At 32.3% G+C, this 25,425-nt stretch overlaps 1 protein-coding gene across 1 annotated transcript in view; it reads right to left on the bottom strand.

Moving 5' to 3' along the window:
• TRHDE (thyrotropin releasing hormone degrading enzyme) overlaps positions 1-25,425 on the bottom strand; it is a 367,060-nt gene that overhangs the window by 142,267 nt on the left and 199,368 nt on the right. The window contains exon 6 of the mRNA XM_069490875.1: positions 4,551-4,688. Coding sequence (XP_069346976.1) covers positions 4,551-4,688 — 138 coding nt within the window. The remainder of the gene's footprint in view (positions 1-4,550; positions 4,689-25,425) is intronic.

The raw sequence follows: 25,425 nt of genomic DNA, 5'->3' as shown, positions 1-25,425 counted from the left end.
ATCTCAGACTTATCAGTTATTTAGTCAACAAGATTGACTAAATTGTTTAAGATGGTTTCATCAGATTTCTACATTTAAAATGGAAACATTGCTGATTCATATTCATTTGTTATAGTGCTAGTTTATTGATATGCTGTCTCTCCTTTGTGTCTTATTGACACAAGTTATATCCTTAGCTTTCAGCACACAGTGCCTAGAACACAAGCAGGGGCTTATCAACTGATTTTGGAATGCATACTCCATCCAAGCTTGTTGATCAAATATGGTAATGATTAAGAATGTTTGCTCTGGAACATGATATTCTGGGAAACATATCCTTGAATTGACCAAAACTCAGTGTGCTTATCTCTAAAATGAGGATCATGATAACAATAACCTCATAAGGTGATTATAAGAATTTAATTAAATAATAAATGTAAAAATGTTGACACAGTGCCTAGCATAGAGTAAGCATTCAATAAATGTTAGCAGTTATCATTTGTGGTTACACAATCATCTGTATTACCTGCCATAAGTCCCAGAATGATACAGTTTATCATAAAAAATCTTATATGGTTCACCTTTGTCTCATTTACAAAGTAATTTGATATTGCCTATTACCCACATACTAGCTTTCTTATAAAGAAGAACCTGAGTGAAGCCGATTTGGAGAATTAGACTTAGACACTGAATGTACATCAAGGCCTGATACTGAGATTATCAAAATAAAGTCCCTGAAATTTCAGCCTAAATGTTCAGATATTCATTTTTCCACATTCACATTTGAGGATTATTTTTTCAGATAAGCAAGCAGGCAATGGGGACACTATTTTTTTCTACATTTTTAGATGTTTGATTTGGTATTATGTGGATAAATCCAAACAATGAAGGCCCCTTAAGAAAGCATGATGAGAAAGTAGACAGAAAATCAATAAGGATACAGAAGACTTGAACAACTCTATCAACCAACTTGACCTAATTGGCATTTACAGAACACTCCAGCCAACACTAGTGGAATACACATTCTTTTGAAGTACATACAGTACATTTACCAACAAATACCAATTTCTGGGCCATAAAATGAGCCTTAATAAATCTAAGATGATTCAAATCATACAGAGTATATTCACTTACCACAATGAAATTATATAAGAAATGAATAACATGCTGACTCGGGAAAGGGGGGGTGGGGAAAAAAATATGAAACTATTGTTTTTAACTTGCACTGTTCACTTAATAATTTATCATGAATATTTCCCATATTATTTCATATCATTGTACAAGAAATAATGTATACATTATGAGGACATACTGTATCTAACAAGATATACTGTTAGACTCTTTGATTCTGTAAAATTAAATAAAAAAAAAAAAAAAGAAAAAGAAATGAATAACAAAAAATTTTCTGGAAAATCTTCAAATATTTGGAAATTAAATAATAAACTATGAATAACACATTGGGAAATTAACAAATTAAATGGGAAATAGGAAACTATATTTAAGTGAATGAAAATGAAACCTCAATATATCAAAATTTGGGGGATTCTCTAGGTTGTACACTTAGAAGGAAATTTATAGAATAAATGCCTGAAATAGAATAGAAGAAAGGTCTCAAGTTAATGACCTCAGCTTGTATTTTAAGCAATTAAAAAAAGAGAGAAACTAGTTAAACTCAAAGTAAGTAAAAGAAGAAAATAATGATTAGAGAGGAAACCTATGAAATAGAAAACAAGAGAGAAAATCAATAATACCAAAGAATACTTATTAAGATCAATAAAATTTATAAACTTATAGCTGGACAAATCAGAAAAAAAGGGATAGTACACAAATTACCATATCTGGAATGAAAGAGATTACATCACTAGAGATGCTATGGTTATTAAAGAGATCATAAGGGAATATATCACATATAATATTGTGCCAATAAATTAAACATCCTAAATGAATGGGCCAAGTTTTTGAAAACGAAATAACTACCAACGCTCACTCAAAAAGAAATAAATAACTTGAATTACCCACTATATATTAATAAAATTAACTTATTTAGTTGAAAACTTTCCCATGAAGGGAATTTCAGCTCTATATTGCTGTACTGGTAAATCCAAAAACCATTCAGAAAACAAATAATACAACTTTTACACAAATTTTCCCAGAAAGTTAAAAAGAGATAATACTTTCCATTCTATGATGCTAGCATTGTAGCGATAACAAAGCTAAAGACATTACAGGAAAGAAAACTATACACCAATATCCATCATTAATATAGATGCAAAACTTCTAAACATGTTTTTAGCAAATTTAATCCAACAATGTATACAAAGGGTAATACATTATGAGAAAAAAAAATTTTTTTTTTGAAGCAATGAAAGGGAAGCAAGGAGAAAGAGAAAGAGAAAAAAGTTGACCCAAACCTCACACCAATATAAGAAATATCTCAAAATTGATAATAGATCTAAGTATAAACCTCAAACTATAAAACTTCTAGAAGAAAAAAACAAAAGAAAAACCTTTATGGCCTTAAGGTATGCAAAGATTTCTTAGATATGACACCAATAGCACTATCAATGAAAGAAAACCATGATAAAGTGAATTTCATAAAAATTAAAATCTTTGCTTTTCAAAAGACATTTTTAGGAAAATAAAAGACAAGCCACAGATTGGGAAAATTGATTTGCAAATCATATATCTGATAAAGGGCCTATATTCAGAATACAGAAAAAATGTCAAAACTCAATAAGAAAATGAACAACATAATTTTTTAAAAATGTCAAAGGATTTAAACTGACCCTTCACCAGGAAAGAGATATTAGGGAAAATATGCAAATGAAAAAGCAGTCAATATATTAGTCCTTAGAGAAACGCAATTTACAACCACAATGAGATACCATTCTAACGTCTATAATTAAAAGACTTGATTATGCCTAGTTGATATACAGTGAAACTGTGGAGAAACTAGAACTCTAATACATTGTTGGTGGGAATGTACAATGTCCAATGGTAAAACAACCTCAGAAAATAGTTCACCAGGGTATTAAAATATTAGACATACCTACCATATTATCTGGACATTCCACTCCTACGTATTTACCCACAAGAAATGAAAGAAAATACATATACAATCATTTGTACACGAATGCTCATAGCACCGTTATTTGTTATAGCAAAAGCTGGAAACAACTCAAATGTCTATGCAAATAAACAAATTTCTTTATACCCATATATTCTACAATATGCTTGTATCTTGAAATAATTATTTATATTTCCTGATTTATTCATGCTAAAGTAAAACTGGTATTTACAAATAGTCTTTTAGAATTATGAGTGGGGGAAAATAACTGTAGACATGTCTCCAAATTCATTTCAAGCTACCTTAATAAATTATTTTCTGCATGATACCCAAAGAATCAATACAATTAAATAAATTAAGTGTACATCCAACAAAACCTAGCCAAAAAGCCTCATATCTAAAAATTAATATACATATTAAATATGCTATGGTTCTATACTTCCACTTATTTTTATAAAACATTAAAAAATACTCTTTTTGAGCCACTGCAATGGTCAGTAACTTGAAAAGACATTTTCTATTAACACAATTTGTATTATGTCTTTCTATATTATGGCATACAGTACTAGTCGTCATTGAGATAGTCATTACCTGAGGGAAAAACCAAATATCCAAATTACCACACCAAGGACTTCCAATAGATCATTGTTTGACCTTCAGTTATTAAACACAAATTTTTTTTATAAAAAAAAATTAGTAATATTTTTTAAAAACTTAAAAAATTATTAAATCAATAAAAAGTACATAGAAATTTCAAAAAATACAATTCAATCTACACTAAAGAAGCTAGTAGACTTTAATCCTGTTTTAACTATGTAGTGGCTAGTAAGTGTTAAACACTGAGATGCACATTGTCACGTTAAAATTAGAGCTAAGGAATAGAGATATAAGGAAAAATCTTAATCCAAGTGACAATGCAAAAAAATCGTATTTTACCTTATTTTTACATCTAGTCATTGCTCCAAAATTCTTCTTTGCCATTCAATTCTTACATTTAAAATTTCATTTATTATGCTTATTATCCAGGAAATATGCTTAATTTCCAAAATCTCCCTTAAATAATATTTACAAAATACATATGTCATGTCACTGTCTATGTTCATTTACATCAGCCAATCCTAATAAATAAGTATTTAAGGGGCATAGGTAAAAAATAATTTGTCACTACATAGGTCAGCTCTCTTATTAATAATAATAAACCTGACATTTACATAACACCATTTGTACAGCAATTTTATATCAAGTCTCCAAACATTTATTCATTAATACTTCCAATATTTCTGTGCATTATTTGACAAACATTCATCTCCATTTTATTGACTTATAAAGCAAAGCCCTAGCTCATAAAATGACATGAACCTAGTGACTCTATGTTTTCTAACTCACAGTCCATTTCTATTTATCAGGAAGAGGAGAAGAATATAATAATACATCTAGCATGAAATAGTTTAGCTACCCGAATAGTGAGATATCTAATTGGCACTTGGGTCTTATCAGTTCCCACCTTTTTATATGCGATCCAGTCAAACACCCTGTCAATATCTGTTGCCTGTAGCACTTCCTGTGATACTGGATGGGAACTGGCCAGACCGTCAAGCAGCATCACTTCATGCAGAACATCCGTCAGAAACCTCTGTTTTTCCTGCAATACAGTAGATGGGGCAATAGCACAGGTGATTTGTGATTATGCCAGAATCGGTATGAAAACATGAACAGAATGTGTGTCATTTAATTGATGATGCTTATGAGTCCTACATGGCATGACTCAATTCTAAAGAGAACCCAGTAAACAAAATGCCCCTTCAGTTACTCTAGAATGAAGGTAGTTGATTTGCGCATATCATGAAACAAAATCAATGGACTATGGGCCCTACGTGGAAAAAAAACAGTGGACTCTGTGTTTTAACAGTAGTTAAAGCAGGTTTGGATAGTGGGCACGCAGTGAAAATTATAAGATTCAGGGTTATTTTTACATTCTATAGGGTTAAGACTACAATTTCTGACCCAAATCACCTTTTTAGGTAAGTTCAATGTAAGAATACTAGCCTTCTGCCATTCATACCATTCATTTCTAGTACCATCTGAACAGCTCGTTCTCTCTCTCCCTGTCCTTTCTTCCTTTCCCAGCCCTCACACACACACACACACACACACACACACGTGCACACATACACACACATTTATTTTCTGAAAGAATTTCAGGAGATCACAGCAAACAATAAAAGGCACCATTCATATTATAGTATCAGTAGATATATTTGTGAATTCAGAATAATCGACATAAGTGGAAATCAATAGGTATTAATAATCCATTACCATGAAGTAGTGAAAACAGAAAATCATAAGATTTTTATTCTCTGCATGTTGAGACATTAGATATTTGCTCTAATCAAAGCTGATTTGTTATAGTGGAAATAAACCGTAAAGAAAAGTTACTTTTCTGTTGTCTGTAAGTCTGCTTTAAAGAAACACCTTGGGTTTCGTTAACAGAAATGCTGGCAGCTACTAGTCCTCCTGGCCTCCTGCCTTCATTGAAGGAACAGGGAAAGAAAAAAGAAGTTGCAAGAGATAACAAGGGCTAAACAGCCCCTAGATAGTTAGGACCTGAGGAGTATCATTACAAAGATTAAAGACCAATGCTTAAATTGCTCTAGCTAATTCTGAACTCACTCCTGGAGACTTCTAGTTTTAAGCCAGCAGATAAAGAGCAGGTTTTTTCTGAGTGAGTCGCAATTTCAAGCTGAGAGTACACCAAACCTGGATTTAAAGAAACAGAGAATAAATATGCTAAGAAAAGAATAGTTAACCAGGGGTATGTGTGTGTGTTAATTTAAATCTGCCTTTAAAGAAACGTTTTTGTTCATCCTCATTTGCTCAAATATTTAGTATGTTTAATTAATAATGTAATTAATTAGCCATCCACATGTAAAATCTAAGGTTTATTTTCTAATGGATTTTTTATAGTCCATAGTCCATATATCTAATTTCTTCAGGCCTCTTTTGTTCTAAGAGTTTCACAGCAATGCTGTTCACTCCATCAAAGAGAACTACATGACCCTGACTGTTTCAAACCACACTCTAAGTTCCAGAGGGCTGCTCCAGACCCTAGGTGACCACAGATAAGTTGAAATTTAGACCGAATTAAGTGACAAACATGACATAACCTAATACTATATTTCTCCTCAAATTAATTTGCTAATTCTAGATGAGTTAAAGAGAGTAGAGTTGGGCTTTATGATTTAAAATTTTAAGATCAAGAAGATTTGTATGTACTTTGCTCATTTTAAGTACACTAAAGAGCAGCAATAAGATCTTACACAAATGGCCTAGACTTAGACAACAAGGAAAATCATGTACCAGTTCCCAAATAAAAATGTTAATGTTATTTTTAAGCAGATATCCAGTCTTGTTATTCATTCAATTTTAAAATATGGATTAAAACTATCTGATATTAAAATTAATGGGAGAAATTTTTAAATGTGTAATTATACTTCAACTTGACCAATGAATACTTTTATTTACAAGAAGTACCAGTTCAAGATGGGATTCCATTCTGAAGATAAAATAATATTCAGCTCTTTAGTGATTGCCTGCTCTATCACAAGTAACTTAAACACCTGATCTAAAATTAGTGTAAAATGGACTTAAAACAATGCTTTATTTAAATCTTAATTTTTAACATTTAGCAGCAATAAATACATATTTATCAATATTAAAATTTACTAAACATATCTTGGTTTGCTAGAGATGTGATTTTTCTAAATGATATAAAGTAAAGGGTTATATAACTTTGAAAATAAAATCTAAAGTAAATTTCAAAGAAGAAATCTCCCTATTGAAAGAAATATAAATTATATATGATATATTATTTCATGCTGCTGCAGGAAAACAAAAACAAACCTTTGCCTAGTCAGTAAAATTTCAATAAGCAGTGTTAAAACTTAGTAGTGTCAAGTCATTAGCAGAAGATTCATCTTCTACCTTGTTGAGAAGAATGATATTGTATACTTGAGAGAAAAGGCTTATATGCATAAATAGGTTGAGAGAGAGAGAGAGAGAAAGAGACAGACAGACAGACAGGAAAAAAGCCTGGCAGGAGAATGCTCAAAAAGCTTAGAGAGTGAATACCTTAAATTGAGGAGCAAAAAAGAAAATTCTAGCCAGAGGCAAACACAATTTAACAGCACTACAAAGAGTTTCCAGCAGAGAAGGTGCTAATTTTTCATAAAGACCTGTGACATTAAAAAATGATCTTAGCTTGTCAGCTCTGGCTGGGGCCTGGCTGGAGCCTTTATCATCACCTCAAAATCAACAACAGCAGCAAAACTTACTAAGTATTGGTTAATTATCTCCTGTTTTCCTGAAACTATGAAAGTTTAAAAATGAAGTTAAAGAAATCCTAGCTTTAATGTGAGATAAGAGATAAAAGAGTTGGCCACAGTGAATGAAATAATAGTTTTCTCTTACAGACTGGAAGTGCTAAAGGGATTTTAAGAAAAACATTACTGTAAAATAGAATTATTTATGGAAAGTTTAATAAAAGAGGTAGAATTTGATCTGATACTTGAAGGGACTTTATAGTTTGGTGTGTGTCTATGTGTATGTGTGTGTGGGGGGTGTGGGACTGATATGTTTGTGGTGAATATTCAACAGGTAGTTATCATTTTGCAATGTATTTTTAACAGGCGATCTGCCACTTTGAAAAAGCAGCACAATAAAGCAAAATGGAAAACTTTAAATATCTGTATAAAAGAAGGCCAATGTTAACAGTAACCATAAATTCTACCACCTTAATATAGCTACACCTTAGAGTTGTTGAATATGTGCCTACATTTAAATAGTTCCAGTAATATCAAACATATCATTTTGCTTTCAATTATTTCCAAAAATACATTGAATTTGAAATTTTGGAGAACAATGCAAAGGCATTTCAGAAAAGTAAAGAAAATGTGAGTAAATGCAGAGTTGAGAAAGAACACCATGGAAAAGAAGAAACTGCCATTATTTTTTATTCATTCATTCACTTAACAAATACATATTAAATTCTACTCTATGCCAGATATTGTGCTGCATTTGGGGAGTGAATAGATGAGTAAAATCTAGTCCTTAACCTTAAAGATCTTGAGAGTTTAAGTGAAATTACAAGAGAGGGGCAGATAAACAGTAAATTATATTATAGTATGATGGATGCTATAAAACACAGAAAATGAAATGATTAATTAGTTCAGGAAAGGCTTCACAGAGGAGGTGATGTGAAAGTGGGTTGTTGAAGGATGAGGGTTTACTCAGATGAATGGGGGAAACAGCTAAAAAAGGGCAAATCCAGACAGGGTAAATGTTTTAAAAAAGCCACTTTCTGGTCTCAATTATCAGGTTGAAGAGTTGGGTCTTAATAAATAGTCAGTAGCAAGCATAATGACATAATAAAGGTAGTGTCTTAGGAAAATTAACTTATCTGCAGTATACAGGATGGCTTGATGTATGTAGAGATGGGAGACAGGAAGTGGGAAGTGGTGATGATGCATTAGAACAAGGTATTGCTGAAGGACTGTTGGATCTGAGAGATATTTTGAATGAAAAAATCAACTGATATAGATGCTTTGATACCTTAGTGGATGATGAAGAGGAAACACTCCAAGATAACTACATGGCTTTTAGATCTGATAAAATTAAAAAAAAAAAAAAATGAAAAGGGCTATTGACAGATATGGGGAAGTGGAGAAAAGCTTAGTTTGGAACACCAGCTAAAAAATTGAGGCAGCAATAAAAAAATCTTCCAACACAACAACAACAACAACAAAAAATGTCCCAGATCAGATAGTTTCACAGTTGAATTTTATCAGACCTACAAATAAGAATTCGTAGCCATAATGTAGAAATTATTTCATAACATTAAGAAGGAAGGAATCCTTCCCAACTCATTCTATGAGGCTAGTATCACCTTGATACCAAAGCCAGGAAAGGATACAACAAAAAAGAAAACTATAAACCAATATTCCTTGTGAATATAGCAAAAATCCTCAAAAAATTCTAGCAAACTGAATTCAACAGCACATCAAAAAATAATCCACCACAACCAAGAGGGCTTCATTCCAGGGATGCAAGGTTGGTTCAACATATGTAAATCCATAATGTGATTCAACACATAAACAGAAGCAAAAACAAAGATCATGTGATCATCTCGATAGATGCAGAAAAAGCATTAGATAAAATGCAGCACCTTTTTATGATAAAAACTCTTAACAAAATAGGCATACATGGTACATACCTCAAAATTGTAAAAGCCATATGTGACAAATCCACAACCAACATCATGCTTAATGGGGAAAAGTTGAAAGCATTCCCACCCAGAACTGAAATAAGACAAGGATGGCCACTGTCACCACTTCTATTCAACATAGTGCTGGAAGTCCTAGCCAGAGCAATTAAGTAAAAGAAGGAAATTAAAGATATCCAAATGAGGAAAGAGGAGGTCAAACTATTGCTCTTTGCAGATTATATGATCTTATATCTAGAAAACCCCAGAGATTTTACCACGAAACTCCTGAAATTGATAAATAAATTCAGCAAAGTCTCAGGCTACAAAATCAAGGTACAAAAATCAGTGGCATTCCTACACACCAACAATAGTCAAGCTGAGAATCAAATAGAAGACTCAATATCATTCTCAATAGCTATAATGAAAATCAAATACCTAGGAGTATATTTAACAAAGGAGTTGAAAGATCTCTACAAAGAGAACTATGAATCACTGAGGAAGGAAATTGCAGATCACGTAAACAAATGAAAAAAAGGGATCATGCTCGTGGATCGGCAGAATCAACACTGTTAAAATGTCCATACTACCCAAAGTGATTTACAGATTCAATGCAATCTCATCAAAATAACAACATCATTTTTCACAGGTCTTGAAAAAATAATTCTATGTTTCATTTGGAACCAGAAAAGAGCCTGAATACCCAAAGCAGCCTTAAGCAAAGGAACAAATCTGGAAGCATCACATTACTAGACTTTAAGCTGTACTATAAGGCTATCGTAACCAAAACAGCATGGTACTGGCACAAAAATAGAGACACAGACCAATGTATCAGAACAGAGAACTCAGATATAAAACCATTCACATATTGCCATCTGATTTTTGACAAAGTAGACAGCAATATACACTGAGGGAAAAAATCCCTGATCAATAAATGGTGCTGGGAAAATTGTGTAGCCACATGTAGAAGACTGAAACAGGATCCATATCTCTCTCCATTCACAAAAATCAACTAATAATCGATAACAGACTTAAACCTAAGGCATGAAACCATAAGAATTCTAGAAGAAAATTTTGGAAAAACTCTCCTAGATATTGGCCTAGGCAAAGAATTTATGAAGAAGACCCCAAGGGCAATCACAGCAACAACAAAAATAAATAAATGGGATTTGATTAAATTAAAAAGCTTTTGCACAGCCAAGGAAACAATCAACAGAGCAAACAGATAACCTACTAAATGGGAGAAAATATTCCCATGCTATACATCCGATAAAGGGTAATAACCAAAATATAAAAATGTGAGTTTTAGACATTTTGCAAAGAAAGTGACAGTGAATATCTAAAAAGAGATGTGTTATAGGCAACTGAAAGTAAAACCTATGTCTAAGATAAGGGGCAAGTGCCAAAAATCATTTGGCAGTAAATGTATAGAAATATAAATGAAGTCTCAGAAAGAATCCGCTCTTTTTAAAATTATTTCTTATACATTAGCATTTCATATGTTGGTATTTGGTAGTATATGTGAATGGAATTATTGAGAGTTTTATCACAGCGTTAAATATATCTGAGAAATTATATTCCTTGATGCCTCAAAATAGCTTCTTCCTGAAGGTGTCAAAGTCTGAGGGGTTAAAAGAGAATATGCCTGGTCTAGCCAGAGTCACTGGTGATGGGTGGAAAAACAGAAAGGATTAATAACAGATGTCAACAAGTTTCTATGGGAAGGTTGATTAATTTTAGTGAAGATCAATTCCAAGCAGGTCCTTTAACTCTATCACTAAAAAGAAAAAGAAAAAAAAATCAGAGAATAATCTAAATCAAGATCAAAGAAAAGTCAGATATATCAAACCAGCAACAAGGAAAAAGTGAGCCAAGACCAAGACAATTCAAGTAGTGGTGAGGTATTCATAATCATGGAAAAAGCAGAAAAAAAATCCTAAGGCAAATATGGGTTACGTCAGAGCAGCTGCAAGTACTCAATTTTTTAGGAGGATGTATCTGAACATAAATGGCTTTTATGGTATTCCTAGGAGAAAAGGCAGGCACACTGTTGCAAAGCTGATGAAAGAGGCCTAGACTGGAAGAAATATATCTGCCATTCACTAGCTATATAACTTTGAGCAAGTTACTTAAACTTCTTAGACTTCAGCATCCTCATTTGAAAACACAGTGGTTATAAAAATTAAATAAGAGAATTAGTTCTATAAATATTTATTAAGCACCTGCTATATCCCAGACGGTATGCCTGGTTTGGGGGATAGGGAGATACAAAGACATGGATCCCACATACAAATATGTCACAGTGATATAAGTACAGACAAAGATGAAAACAAATATTAAAACACAACTCACTATACGTAAAAATGGAAGTAGATACAGGATATAGCGTGACTACACCAAGTAGTCTGTGATTTGTTCTGCCTGAAGAAGGGCAGAGTTTAAATTGAATGTTTAAGGCTGATTTGCGTTTTCTGGAAGGAAATGGCAAAAAAGGGCATTTTGGACAGAAAGGAATTACGGGAAAAGTCATAGAGACCTGAAATATTAGTAGCGTGGTTTGTTTGGAGGACTACAGAATTTTGTGTGACGAAAAAGCCGAGAGAGAGCTTAACATGGTAAATTGTTAGTGATAAGCACAGAGACAGACAAGAATAAAATCATCAAGGATTCTCCATGCCTAGTCAGGAAGCTGAGTTAGGAAGTGACATCATCAGAACTACATTTAAAGAGATAACTAGAGTGATGAGAAACTGGAAACAGAGAAATAGGACAATATTGCATAATCACTCACAAATAGCATGCAGTATGGACTTTATCTTTGTGATCACAAAATATTGTGGCAACTATTTCTCTAAAATTCAGTTCCATTTTATAATGATTAATGGTGATCAAACAACGTATTTACTTAGGCATCCCAAATGTATAAATTAAATATAGAGAAAAACATAATATAGACATAGATATAAATATAGGTATGTATAGAAATACATGTATACAAATAGATACAAATATTTCCTTTTTTAGTATTTTCATTTGTTTATATAAAGCAATATCTTACTCTAGTTTTTCATGTTCACAGTACCTGGATATAGTCTCTTGGATACAGATAAAGGCACTTTTCTAATCTTTGGAGTCAAACCAATAAGAATGTCTGACTAAAATTATTTGAACAATACAATCTAATTCTACATACGGCTATTGGCTACCTCATATATAGGAACTCCTGAGTTAGAAGCTGGGAAAACACAACTGAGACAAAATTCCTGCCTCCAAGCAACTCCCATTATGGTATAGAAGACAGATACCTACACAGCTCATTAATGACATGTGATGGGTTCAGTATTAGCATGAAGTATGATGGAAATAGAGAGTAAAGGAAAGTTATGGGTAAAAATGCTTTCAGTGTCTATTACCATGTTGATTCAATCTCAATTGATCTATCATAAAGAGAACAAATAAGGTATGTGTTTATCCCTTTCTGGACATTTATGCTACAATGAGATAAAGACCTTTAAGATTCCATAGGCTAAACAAAATACCACATAAATCATTACTAAACTAAACTCCTTATGTATACAAGGCTAGCATTAGGGATGCAGGTATACATAGCATTACACAGCTGGATTTTTTTACTCTTGTTTTTCATGACCTATTCAAATCATGACAAATGTTAAAGTAGAGGAATATGATCAAGAATTCAAAGAGAAGTAAGTTTATTGGGGGAAAATATCCATCAGGTTTCATCTGTGTGAAATGGCATCCCTGCAACTTTGTAATTATCATCTTTTGTAAACATACAATACAATGCCATATTTGTGAAAATTAGAAATTATTTGGGCTCCAAGTTTCCTATAACATTGGAAAAATTTTACTCTGTAAGTTTTATATTGTTTTTTTTTTTTTTGAGACAGAGTCTCACTTTGTTGCCCAGGCTAGAGTGAGTGCCGTGGCGTCAGCCTAGCTCACAGCAACCTCAAACTCCTGAGCTCAAGGGATCCTGCTGTCTCAGCCTCCCGAGTAGTTGGGACTACAGGCATGCACCACCATGCCCGGCTAATTTTTTCTATATATATATTTAGCTGTCCATATAATTTCTTTCTATTTTTAGTAGAGATGGGGTCTCGCTCTTGCTCAGGCTGGTCTCGAACTCCTGAGCTCAAACGATCCGCCCACCTCGGCCTCCCAGAGTGCTAGGATTACAGGCATGAGCCACCACGCCCAGCCTGTAAGTTTTATATTGTTACCTTTTTTTTATAACGTTAAAAAATGTCCAAAAGTATTTTAAGCTTTACTAATTGAAAGTTAGTTAGATTTACTTAATATTTTATACACAGCTAAATCATACTGATAGATAATATAAAAATAAAGCCAGTGAAAACAAGTGTTGCTTCCATATAGCAATGCACTTTAAAAGCTTAACATTTCAAAATCTCATGTTTAAAATACACTTGCCCAAGATGTTAATCATTTTCATGTGCAGCTTGTTATAGTCCATTTATATAAAAGTCAATTTGTGTAAATATATATAGTAAGCATTGAAGAATAATTACAAAAATAATCACTATTAATGCCTACAATGAAACAAGCAAGTTACTGAAAAGTTTCTTCTGCATTTGCTTATAAACCTTTTACAGAAAGTGGTGTATGAACATAAGACTCCAGGCAGATCCTTATTGATATAACATTATTCTGTGATTTCACATCAGCTTTACAAAAAGTAACTGAAATGATGTGTTCCATATGTTCTTATTTCTTTCAACTATCAACTACATTTCACCCAATGCCAAGCCACAAAATCCCTAGGATGCATAAACTAAAAAAGTGATTATATTTCTATAAGAATATCTTGGATGATTTTATAAACCTCTCATAATCTCAGATAATCCCCTGCATATATTTTTATTATATGAGCTGCTATACTCTCAAACATAATGAACACAGTGAAAAGGGACTAAATTGTTAGTCTCTTCAGCGACTACATCCTTTAGTTGCCTTATGTTTTGTTTTTAATATCCAAGCTGAATGTCATGTCTCATATTATCCAAGATGTGATGTAGCTAAGGAAAAATGCTAAGATGAAACACAAAATGTACTTCATTATATTCAACCAAATTCTTATTCTTCTGCAAATTTACTGAAGAACCTTGACTATATAGCAATATTGATATGGCAGAAGTTATAATCAATCAGTCACTCATGTTTGTATTAATTATGATAATCTTGGGTCTTACAGAATAATTGTGAATGTGTTTCAAATAATGTCAATCACAGTAATAATTATGAACAGGTTGTCTAATTACACAGCTCATTCTGATTTTAGCAGCCCAAAAAATTACTGCAAATAATCTGCATATGCTATGTGCTTTCACATAACTCTCTTAAAACATGCATGCCATTTAGCTTCCCTTTACTTTTGAGGATTTTTTTTAAAACTATGAATTATTACTATATTCTTTTTAAAATAAGTTATATTGTATAAATTTAAGGTATACAACATAATGTTATGGGATACACATAGATAGTAAAGGGGTTATTACAGTGAAGCAAATTAACACATTCATCATCTCACACCCATTTTTTGTTTGTGTGGCAAGAGCAGTTAAAATCTACTCATTTAGCTTGAGTCCCATATACAGTACAATTTTATTACCTAAAGTCTTCATGATGTACATCAGATCTCTGGACTTGTTCATCCTACATATCTGCTACTTTATCTCCTCTGATCTACATCTCCCCATTTCTGCCAACTCCACCTACATCTTTCCATTTCTGCCACCCCACTCAAAACTCAAAACCACTGCTTTGTTCTCTATCTCTATGCATTTTTTTTAATTTTTTAGATTCTACATATAAGTGAGATCATATAATATTTTTCTTTCTGTGTCTGGCTTATTTGCCCTTCAGCCTCATCCATGTTGTAGCAAAAGACAAGATCTTATCCTTTTTAGGGCTAAATAATATCCCATTTTAATGTATGTCACAGCTTCTTTATCCATTTGTCAACTGACACTTAGGTCGTTTCTGTATCTTGGCTATTATAAAAAATGCTGCAATAAACATGGAGTGCAGATATCTTTACAAGGTGCTAGTTTCATTTCTTTTGGGTATACACCAAAAGAAATGAAATGGTAGTTCTATTTTTAATTTCTTTTAGCCACCTCCATACTATTTCCCATAATGGATGTACCAATCTACATTCCCACCAACAGTTTATAAGAGTTCTCTTTTCTTCACACTCTCGCCAACATTTATCTTGTGATTTTTTTGATAACAGACATCCTAGCAGGTGTAAGATGATACCTCATAGTTGTTTTGATTTGCATTTCCCTGATGATTAATGCTATTGAGTGTCTTTTCATATATCTGTTGCCTATTTTTATATCTTCTTTGGAAAAATGTCTATTCAGTCATTTTACTCATTTTTAATTAGTTTATTTGTCTTTTCACTATTGAGTTATATGAGTTCTTTATGTATTTTGGACATTAACGCATTATCATATACATGGTTTGCAAATATTTTTCCAAATCCATATGCAGACATTTAATTTTGTTGGTTATTTTCTTTGCTGTGTCAAAGCTTTTTAGTTTGATGTAGTCCCCTTTATTGATCTTTGCTTTTGTGGCCTGAGCTTTTGGTATGTCACACCAAAAAATCACCTCCAAGGCTTTTTACCTATGTTCTCTTCTATAAGTTTTATAGTTTCTAATATTAACATTTTGGTCTTTTATATATTTTGAGTTGATCATTGTGGATGATATAAAATAAGGTTCTCAATTAATTCCTTTGCATGTGGAAATCCAGTTTTCCTAGCACAATGTATTGAAAAAGCTATCCTTTCCCCATTGTTTGTTCTTGGTGCCCTTGTCAAAAATTAATACATCATATATGTTTGGATTTATTTCTGGGCTCTCTATTCTGTTCCACTGGTCTATGTATCTGTTTTAATTCTAGTATCATACTATTTTGATTATTATAGTTTTGTAATATAATTTTAAATCAAGAAGCATGATGTCTCAGGCTTCATTTTTTGCTCAAGATTGTTTTGGCTATTCAGGGTCTATCATGTTTCTATACAAATTTTAAGATTGTTTTCTTTTATTTCTGTGAAGAATGCCCTTGGGATTTTGACAGGGATTGAGTTGAATCTGTATATTGCTTTGGGTAGTACAGACATTTAATGTATTAATTCTTCAAATACATGAGTATTTGATATTTTTCCATTTATTCATGTTTTCAATTTCTTTTCTGTGTTTTATAGTTTTCAGTGTACAGATATTTCACATCCTTGGTTATATTTATCTCTAAATATTTTTTGATGCTATTGTAAATGGGATTGTTTTCTTGATTACTTTTTTAGTTAAGTTTTTATTTGTGTGTAAAATGCTACTGATTTTTGTATACTGATTTTGTATCCTGCAACTTTACAGAATTGATTTATTAGTTCTAACAGTTTTTCTGTGGGATCTTTGGGATTTTTTACATATAGGATAATGACATCTGAAAATACAGATAATTTTATTTATTCCTTTATGATTTGGATGTCTTTTCTTTTTCTTTTTTCTTTTTTTTGTCTGATTGCTCTTGCTAGCACTTCCAGTAGTATGTTGAATATTGCTGACCACCTCATATATGCTATACTTTGAGTTAAATGCTGAGAAATCATGGTGAAATAAAAAGTCCCTAACTTGATCAATATATTGTCAAATAGGGGATGCTTGCTTCCTCTCCTTGGCTAGATAACTTGAACTCATTCCTACTCTTCTAGAGTGTCGCTTCAGGTTCTTATCCATAAATTTTACATTTCTGGGAAAGAATACCTCCTTCACTTTTCAATAATTCTATATACACTCTCACAGTAAGAATATTTTCCTTTATTGCTACACTTAAATTTTTTGACAAGCTGATACTAGATTTCAGTAAAATCAACTTTGCCAGTCTTTTTTGATACTCGCACACTCATTTTGTATATCCAGCACAAGAAGTCTCCAATCTTTTGCAGACATAAATAAGGGACATTAATATTTGACTGATAAAATATAATTTAGTGTATTTTTAAATGTATACTGACTAATTGTCTTAAACAGATTCCATTTATGTTTAGCTTTTAATAGAAACTTTCTCATACCATTCAGGTCTGGAAGAATTTCAAAGATGAGTTAATTAACTCCCAGAAGTTATTAACATGGTGACTAATTCATTTTATGTTATTTTAATTTATAAAAAAATTTAAATGATCTTAATTCTGTAGGAAAATCATATTAATTAATCCTTATTAATTGATAAATGAATTTTATTAAATAGCACATTTTTGTACTTCACTCTCAATATTTAGTAATATAAATAATCAGTTCATCAAATAACTTAGCCTGATAAAACTTTACACTTGTCAGATCATAGAAGTCTTTATCTTTCCAATGAAAATAAAAAGCATCATCTTTTTCCCAAATAGGAAAGATTTAATAACCCATACCAAACAACTCCAGAACACATAGAGTGCTTAAGGCCCAGAAAGTTAATCAATTAAGACCCTATATATATGTAGATATATATATGATTACATCTCAGATTAAGCTATTATAATATTCATAAGTTGATTGTATAATTAATAGAAAAAAGCTTCACTATTCAGAACACAAAATCTGAACTTGAAATCCACTTATAAAGTACAAAAACATTAAAATATTATTATCCCAGACTCATTCAAAAGTGGAATAGGTATACTCAAAAGTATTATGTTAAGGAAATTTCTTTGTTCTATTGTTTTCTTTTTAAAACAGCTTTATTGACATGTAATAAACTATACCTATTTAAAGTGTACAATTTGGTAAGTTTTGACATATGTATACCCCTGTGAAACCATCACCACAATCAAGACAGTGATCAATCAAGACAATTACTTCTAAAATTTCCTATTACCCCTTTATAATTAATCCCTTTCCTATATCCTCCACTCACACTCAACTCCACTAATTTTTTAAGTATGTGATTCACAATATACGCCATTGGAAAACAATTTTTGGACCCTGTAATACCATTATGCTTAAGAATCTAATAGTAACAATAACATTGGTAAAAAATGAAAGTAAGAATAAAATTTTCTTTAATTCTTAAAACTATCCTGTGACATAAACAGCCCAGGTGTTTCATACAGAGTTTGGAGGTGGAGAAAAACGATCACACAGCTATTAAGTAGCAGAGTGTCAAAAATTTAATCCACAGGATGGGCAGAAAAGAGAACTTGAACTTCATTCTAGGAAACTGTAAGGTAGCATTACTCTGACAAAAAATAATCTAACTAAATTGGTAAAATAGGTCTGTGAGACTTTGAGGGCATCGATGTTTCATACTCATTTGAGTGTTTCCCCTCCCTAACAGAGAATCTAGCACAAAATGAGCATCCAATAAATGTTTGTTAAATAATGGAAAATGAACAAGTCAATATAGATTAATCCCTGGAAATATGTAGTCAATCAGGAGTCAAGAAGTATCAGCAAAATGCTTAGCAATAAACAGAAGAGTATTATCTTGTGAAAGCCAAATTATTTTCAGGCCTGCTAAGTGATATGAGCTGTCAGCTTTCAAAATAAGCCAACATTTAAAAAAAAAAAAAAAAAAAAAAAAATCCTTGTTTTAAAAGTAGGGAAACAAACTTTGTTTAGAGGGTTTTTAGTTTTTAGTGTGTCAACACCAATAGTTTATCATGTTTCAAGTACTTCAAATTGGACCAATCATGCAGATAGTTAGGAACAGAATGTAATTAATGCCTAATTGTGCTTTCAAGGGGCAATCGACCTAAACTTATCTTTGATCAGACAACTTAGAAAATAAATAATATTTACATGAAAATATCCCACCATACCATCACCACTACTACTACAACCAAAAGAACAGATATCTGCTTTTTAAATTACCAATCTTCCAAGTAAAGCTGTGTAGTTTAGATTAAGAAGGAGGACTCAAATGCAAAACCTATCTGAGCAGCATGATGAGTGCGTTATGCACCGTCTGGGGAATGGTCACTCTTGAATGTTCTGACTTGGGGGGATGGGGGTGGGGGGAGGGGATGAGGGTATAACTACATGATGAGTGCAATGCGCACTGTCTGGGGAATGGACACACTTGAAGCTCTGACTCGAGGGGATGGGCGGTACATGGGCAATATATACAACCTGAACTTTTGTACCCCCATAATAAGCTGAAATAAAAAAAAAAATCTAAATGACAGGAAATGGCCATCGTAACTAAGTAAATCTGAGCAAACATCAAAGAACGTGTTTGACGCATGAATATAAAAATAGTAATAGGTAGCTAAATATCCTTATTGTTCCATGATTTGTCTAATCCTCTGAGACTTAGTGTATCAAATTTTATTTTCCAAATATATCTACGAATATGAACAGTCTGATTGAGGTTATGGCTCTGTGTTTTTGAGCTACTCCACAACAAAGCAACGTCTGACAGGGGCATGGCTGGTCAGCTAAGAGCCAAAAAAATAAAAATAAAAATCCTAAATTTATCCACAGTTACTAACTGAAACCACCACCCAAAAGATAAAATAAAGTGTATATAAGAAACTGATATATAGAGCTTTATACTAATACTATCATGAGGTTAATTTGATAGAAATTAGCACAATGAATGGCTCGTTTAAGGTGCTTGATAATTCTCTGACCAAAGTAGACAGAATGAAATGTATGAGTGGATGGGGTGGCAAAAATATGGCAGCAATACATCAGACTAATTTATATAAAATGATTGAGCCAATATACTGTTAACAGCACTTAAGAAAGGCTTCAGTTAACTATAAATAAAACCTAGAGAAGAAAAAATAAAATGATTAAAGGAATTAATTGGACACAGGTGTTTTTGAAGTGAGTTCTAAGGGGAAAAAAGCATCCCCGTATATCTTCATCTTTAAAGACACAATATGACACAGACTGACAAAAATAAGGCTCCAATCATGAGAATTTTATTTCATCAATCCCGGGAGAGCTAAAAAGCTAAAGATACAAAAGTTTTCAAAAGGGCTTATTTAAGTTTGTGAATGGTAACTCCACGGAGATTATTCAGCTCAGTGTCAAAACACGTTCTATCAAAAATCTTTTTGGATTCATAATTGCAGAGAGCTGCCTGAATGGCAGAATGAACAGTGACCTCATCAATATGAAACCCTCAGACTAGTAAGAAAAAAGACAATAGAGAAATCGTACAATCTCAAGATATCGCACAGAATGTCTCTTTCTCTCTCACAGTGAATTGACATATGTAAAGTGTTTAGTGGTACACAGTATATGCTACCTAAATCTTTGTTATTATAACTATTAGAGGAGCAATTGAGGCAAAATCTTCATCAACCTCAAATTATCTTAATGCTTTTTTTTTACTTGTTCTTCACAGGAAACTCTTTTACATTTTTTGATTTGTATCACTTGAACTCACTACTTTTCATTTCTGACATCCTTGTCTAGTAACATCTAAACAGTATTAAAGTAACCTTGATAAAAAGGAAGAAAAAAAATTCCCATAAAATGTTATGGACTGAGACAGTCGCTCCTTGCTTAGAAATGAGCTGTGTTCTAATGTCTTTTAAAACATATAGCTGTCTGGTTAAGGATGATTAATAATTAGAAAATTAATGAATTATTCTTTGGTTGCCCTTTGAGTCCCCAGCTTTCAGTTCTGGCTGTGTTCATGTAAGGGGCTTTGCAAAGCAAATTCTTTGTTACCTGAGAAGATGCTGAATAAGATCAGATGTTGAACAATTCATATATTATTGGAAGATAACGTTTTTACCAGGGTTGGTGAAAAGGACACATAAAATAATGATATAATCTGCTGTGGCCAATATTATATATTGGAGAATAATGATGCCTAAAAGAAAATTTTATCATTTGGATACAATTTTTGGCATTATCAATTTTTTGGTTTATTAAGTAATGTCTAATAATTTTTAGCAAGCTGGAATATTCTGCTTACAAACTGCTTTTACTTGAAAAGGAAATGAGTAGGTTCATTTTCCCTGAAATATTTCTAGAGAAAGGATGGCCTTATGTTACTGTTAGACTCCAGGTTCAGTAAAGGTTTTCTTCTTAGGAAGTATCTAATCCTGTAAATTTGTGGGGTGGTGTTGAAATTCCTAAGGAAATGGAGAAAGACCTTGACACCATGCAAATTTGAACACGGTTCTCGAAAGAAATATTTTATAATATTTTATTCTGTAGGGAATGCTCCTTTATTTTTTATCTCTTGGTTTGAAGTATATAAACCCTGAAACAGTGTCTTTCTGGACAAAGACTTTGCTTTTTCTAAAAAAAAAAAAAAAAATCATTCTTTAAGAATATGTATGAAATTTTCAATTTGCAGCTTTGTTTTAAATTTTAAAAATTCACAGGAAAAAAATGTGAGGTAATATGATTTAAAAAAACCTCCCAGGTACTTACCTGAATCAATAGAAATATATGTGAATATTTATGAATACTAATGAATTGTGCTTTTTTCCTTCCCTTCCTAAAGATATCTTACTTAGTAAAAGCTGGTATTCCATTTGAAGCAGTACATTAAGCAGGTTTACATTTCCTGAGACTTAACACACCTTGATAACATTGAAGCTCTTCAAAAGCTTCTATTTCCCAAACTGTGAAGCCAAAGTCTTGATTTTCATAAAAGAACTACAAGTGCAAACAAAACAAAATTATAAATATTTTATATTCATATTCAGTTGTACTTTTATACTCAAAAAATGTATTTTTGCTGTAAAATTTCTAAATCAGTTAATATATTTCAACAATTAACAAATGACTGGCCAGCCTTATTCATTTGTCTTTCTCACAGATGCCCTTAACATGGATACTAACATGAAAATAAGATTTTGTAAAATGCATGAAATTGTCTTAAAATGAAGGAAAATGTAAACATAATTTGTTATTGTATTAACTTCAGTAAGAGCTATTTTAATGTGTTAGCATAGCAGGTACAGTTCTTGTTTTAATTGTTACTCCTTGCTAAAAATTCTTAATAGTGCTTCAGTTGCCATTGGTTAGAATCCAAGTGCCAGGCCTACTTAACACGGACATTGTTTTGCATTATCCAAATTTGTACAGTTAGAGTTCTTTTCCAAATCCTCAATGCATTGGGCATACGCACATTAGCATTCCTCTTAAATTTCCTCAGAGTGTAGCTATGGCACGTGAGCTACTTCCCTTTAACAGCATTATCTGCTGTTCTCATTGCTGCTCTACTCCCTGTTTGTAGTTTCTTTATCATCGTTATAAGCCTATTGTGCACCAATGCCAAAAACTTCTCGGACCACTAATGCTGGGGGGAAAGCTCCCCTTTCTCCCAGAATAGGGAGCTACAGGTCTCCAGTTCCTCCTGAATGGGAAAATATGTTTCTATTCTTTAAAAAAAATATATGTTTTCAGTAGGAAAAAATATTTACTTGCAGCGTGGGGAAGGGAGAAGGGTGAAAGAAAAATATAGTCAAATAAGAGGTCCATTTTGAGGACCTCTTATTTGCCCAAGAGACCCAGGCAGGGACTGCTGCTACTTTCCTTCTGATCTTTCAGTGTAAATGTCACCTTTAAGCTACTGAACAGAATCAAAAAGACCAAAGACCCTTGGGTCTAGCCCTAAGAAGCCTTTAAATTTCTCATATCCGATAGGTGTTAGTCACTTTAGAATAAAATACCGATCAATTAGTACAATTGGATCACCTTCTAATTTATTACTTCTGAGGAATTGAATATTATATGTGGATTTTGATCATAATAGACAAACACAATTTTATGGAAAATCAGGATAATTTATGCATACATTTATTTGGTACTCAGTATTAATACAGAGGATTCTAATAAATATTTAATTCCCAAATGGTCTGTCTCTGACCTCCATACCTCTACTGCGTGAATATATTTTGATATTGATGAATTACAGGCAATGGCACCAATATATCAACTATTGTTGGAATGTATATTAAATAACTTTTTTTTTTTTTTTTTAAGAGATGGGGTCTTTATCTGTCACCCAGGCTAGAGTACAGTGGTGCAATCATAGCTCACTGAAACCTTGAACTCCTGGGCTCAAGCAATCCTCCTGCCTCAGCCTCTCAAGTAGCTGGCACTACAGACACATGCTAACTTATCCAGCTATTTTTTCAAATTTTTTTGTAGAGACAGGTGCTATGCTGCCCAGACTGGTCTCAAACTCCTGGCTTCAAGTGATCCTCCTGCCTCATCCTTCCAAAGTTCTGGGATTATAGGTGTGAGCCACTGCACCTGGCCTTAAATGACTTTTAAAACTAAGTGAAAGTATTTTTTCCTGCAGAGATTGACTCAAGGATGAACTTAAGAAATGAACAGCTGAAAAAGTAACATATTAACCCAAATCAATTTTTTTCTCTATTTTTCTATTTTCTCCTCTCTGAATAGCACCATGTTTATTATTTAGAATGATTAAACAGTATATCTTTACATTAAAACTGAAAAATGTTGAATTTAATATACTATATTTTGATTAAGCAATAATTTTCTCAACTTCTTTTTGAATGTAAATAAAATAGTTTTAAAAGTGAGCATAATTGTTTTCCAATGTCTGTTAATTTTAACAAGAAATTTTTGTTGGAGCAGATTAAAATGATACAAGTCTAACAGCAGAATTTATTTTTACTATTTTAATCCTGCCTATGACAGAGATAGTTTGAGAGTACTTGTCAAAGTATGGGGCAATACAGTTAGAAATATTTTAAGTATTCAACATAATGAAGTTTAGTTGTATTAATAGTTATCTTTATGTCCAGGTATGTGTCCTTACAAAAATTTAAGAACAATTCCCAGTCTGCAGACTTTATCAAAGCATAATTTATAAAGTTTTTGATGTGGAAGGCTCTGTGGCATCCCAATTCCTTTAAGGAAAGAACATATACTCATACTTAATAATTCTCATTATAGAAATACTTCTTCACAATGCTACATTCAGGAGACTGAAGGAGACACTTAGAATACAGACTACACAAATGATAATGAAAAACTATGCAATATGCACAGGGGATATGATCTGGCCTGCATCAGTACCAGATCTGTAAAATAAGGAGTTCTTCATAGCAGCATTTTACTATGCAGCTCTTCTGAATTAAAATTATTTTATCAAAAACTTTTTTCAAACTACAATGATCAAGAATTGTTGAAAAATAGTAACTTATGTTAGTCTTTATTTTTATCCCTTTTGAAGAAACATAAGATTTAATATGACTGCCATCAATAACATACTGTAACTTGATCCATCCAATAATGTTGTCACTAACAGCCAACTTTGATAAAATAACGTCAAGCAAAAAGACTACTAGCCCCATGAAATGTGTCTTTAGCTCTAAGCTAAGGAAGTTGTTTCTAATGATCTTGACACTTCTGTTAGATGAATGAAACATTATGAAAGGCTTATGCTCCTATAGAATAGTCCTTGTTGCCCATATAGACAAGAATTGATTTGGTGAGACTGAATCTAGATACAAAGTTTATTTTGTAATCTATATATAATTGATATAAATCTAGAGTGTCAAAATGGATTATTGAGGTTGGAAATGTTAGAGTATCTATACATAAAATCAATGCACCTTTCTAATAGAGCATTCATTTTCTAGGTCCACGATGCCTGCTCACATTTGTATAGTGGTTCATACATTTCAAAGACCTCACACATTATTTTATCTTCACAAAAATTATATGAGCTTACTAAGTCAGTATAATTGTCCCATTTTTCAAATGATGAGTTATAGAGGTGAAATATCTTTCTTGGAATCTGAATTTCTTATTTCCAATCTATTCCCTGATATGACATCATACTACTTGTAAAGGCCGATATTCATAAAATGGTAAACCTGATTAGTTTGTTGGGGAAAAAAAATTATCACAAAAATTTTTACTGCATGTAGTATTCCTAATGTAAAAACTGATTACTTTTCTTTCAGAAACTGTCTCTGAAAACCCACACACACACAACCCAAGATTTTACTAACAGTTAAGCAAAGCGAGAACATGGGCCTAAATCAGAACAACAGCTTCCTTAACAATACGATGTAATTCCGGGCTTCTTTACTGCTATTCTGTGGAGGGTAGATTGTCATAGTAA

The sequence above is a fragment of the Eulemur rufifrons genome, chromosome 16 (assembly GCF_041146395.1).
Source record: "Eulemur rufifrons isolate Redbay chromosome 16, OSU_ERuf_1, whole genome shotgun sequence".
NCBI lineage: Eukaryota > Metazoa > Chordata > Mammalia > Primates > Lemuridae > Eulemur > Eulemur rufifrons.
Note: the sequence above shows the minus strand (reverse complement) of the source record. Positions and strands in the feature narration are given on the sequence as shown.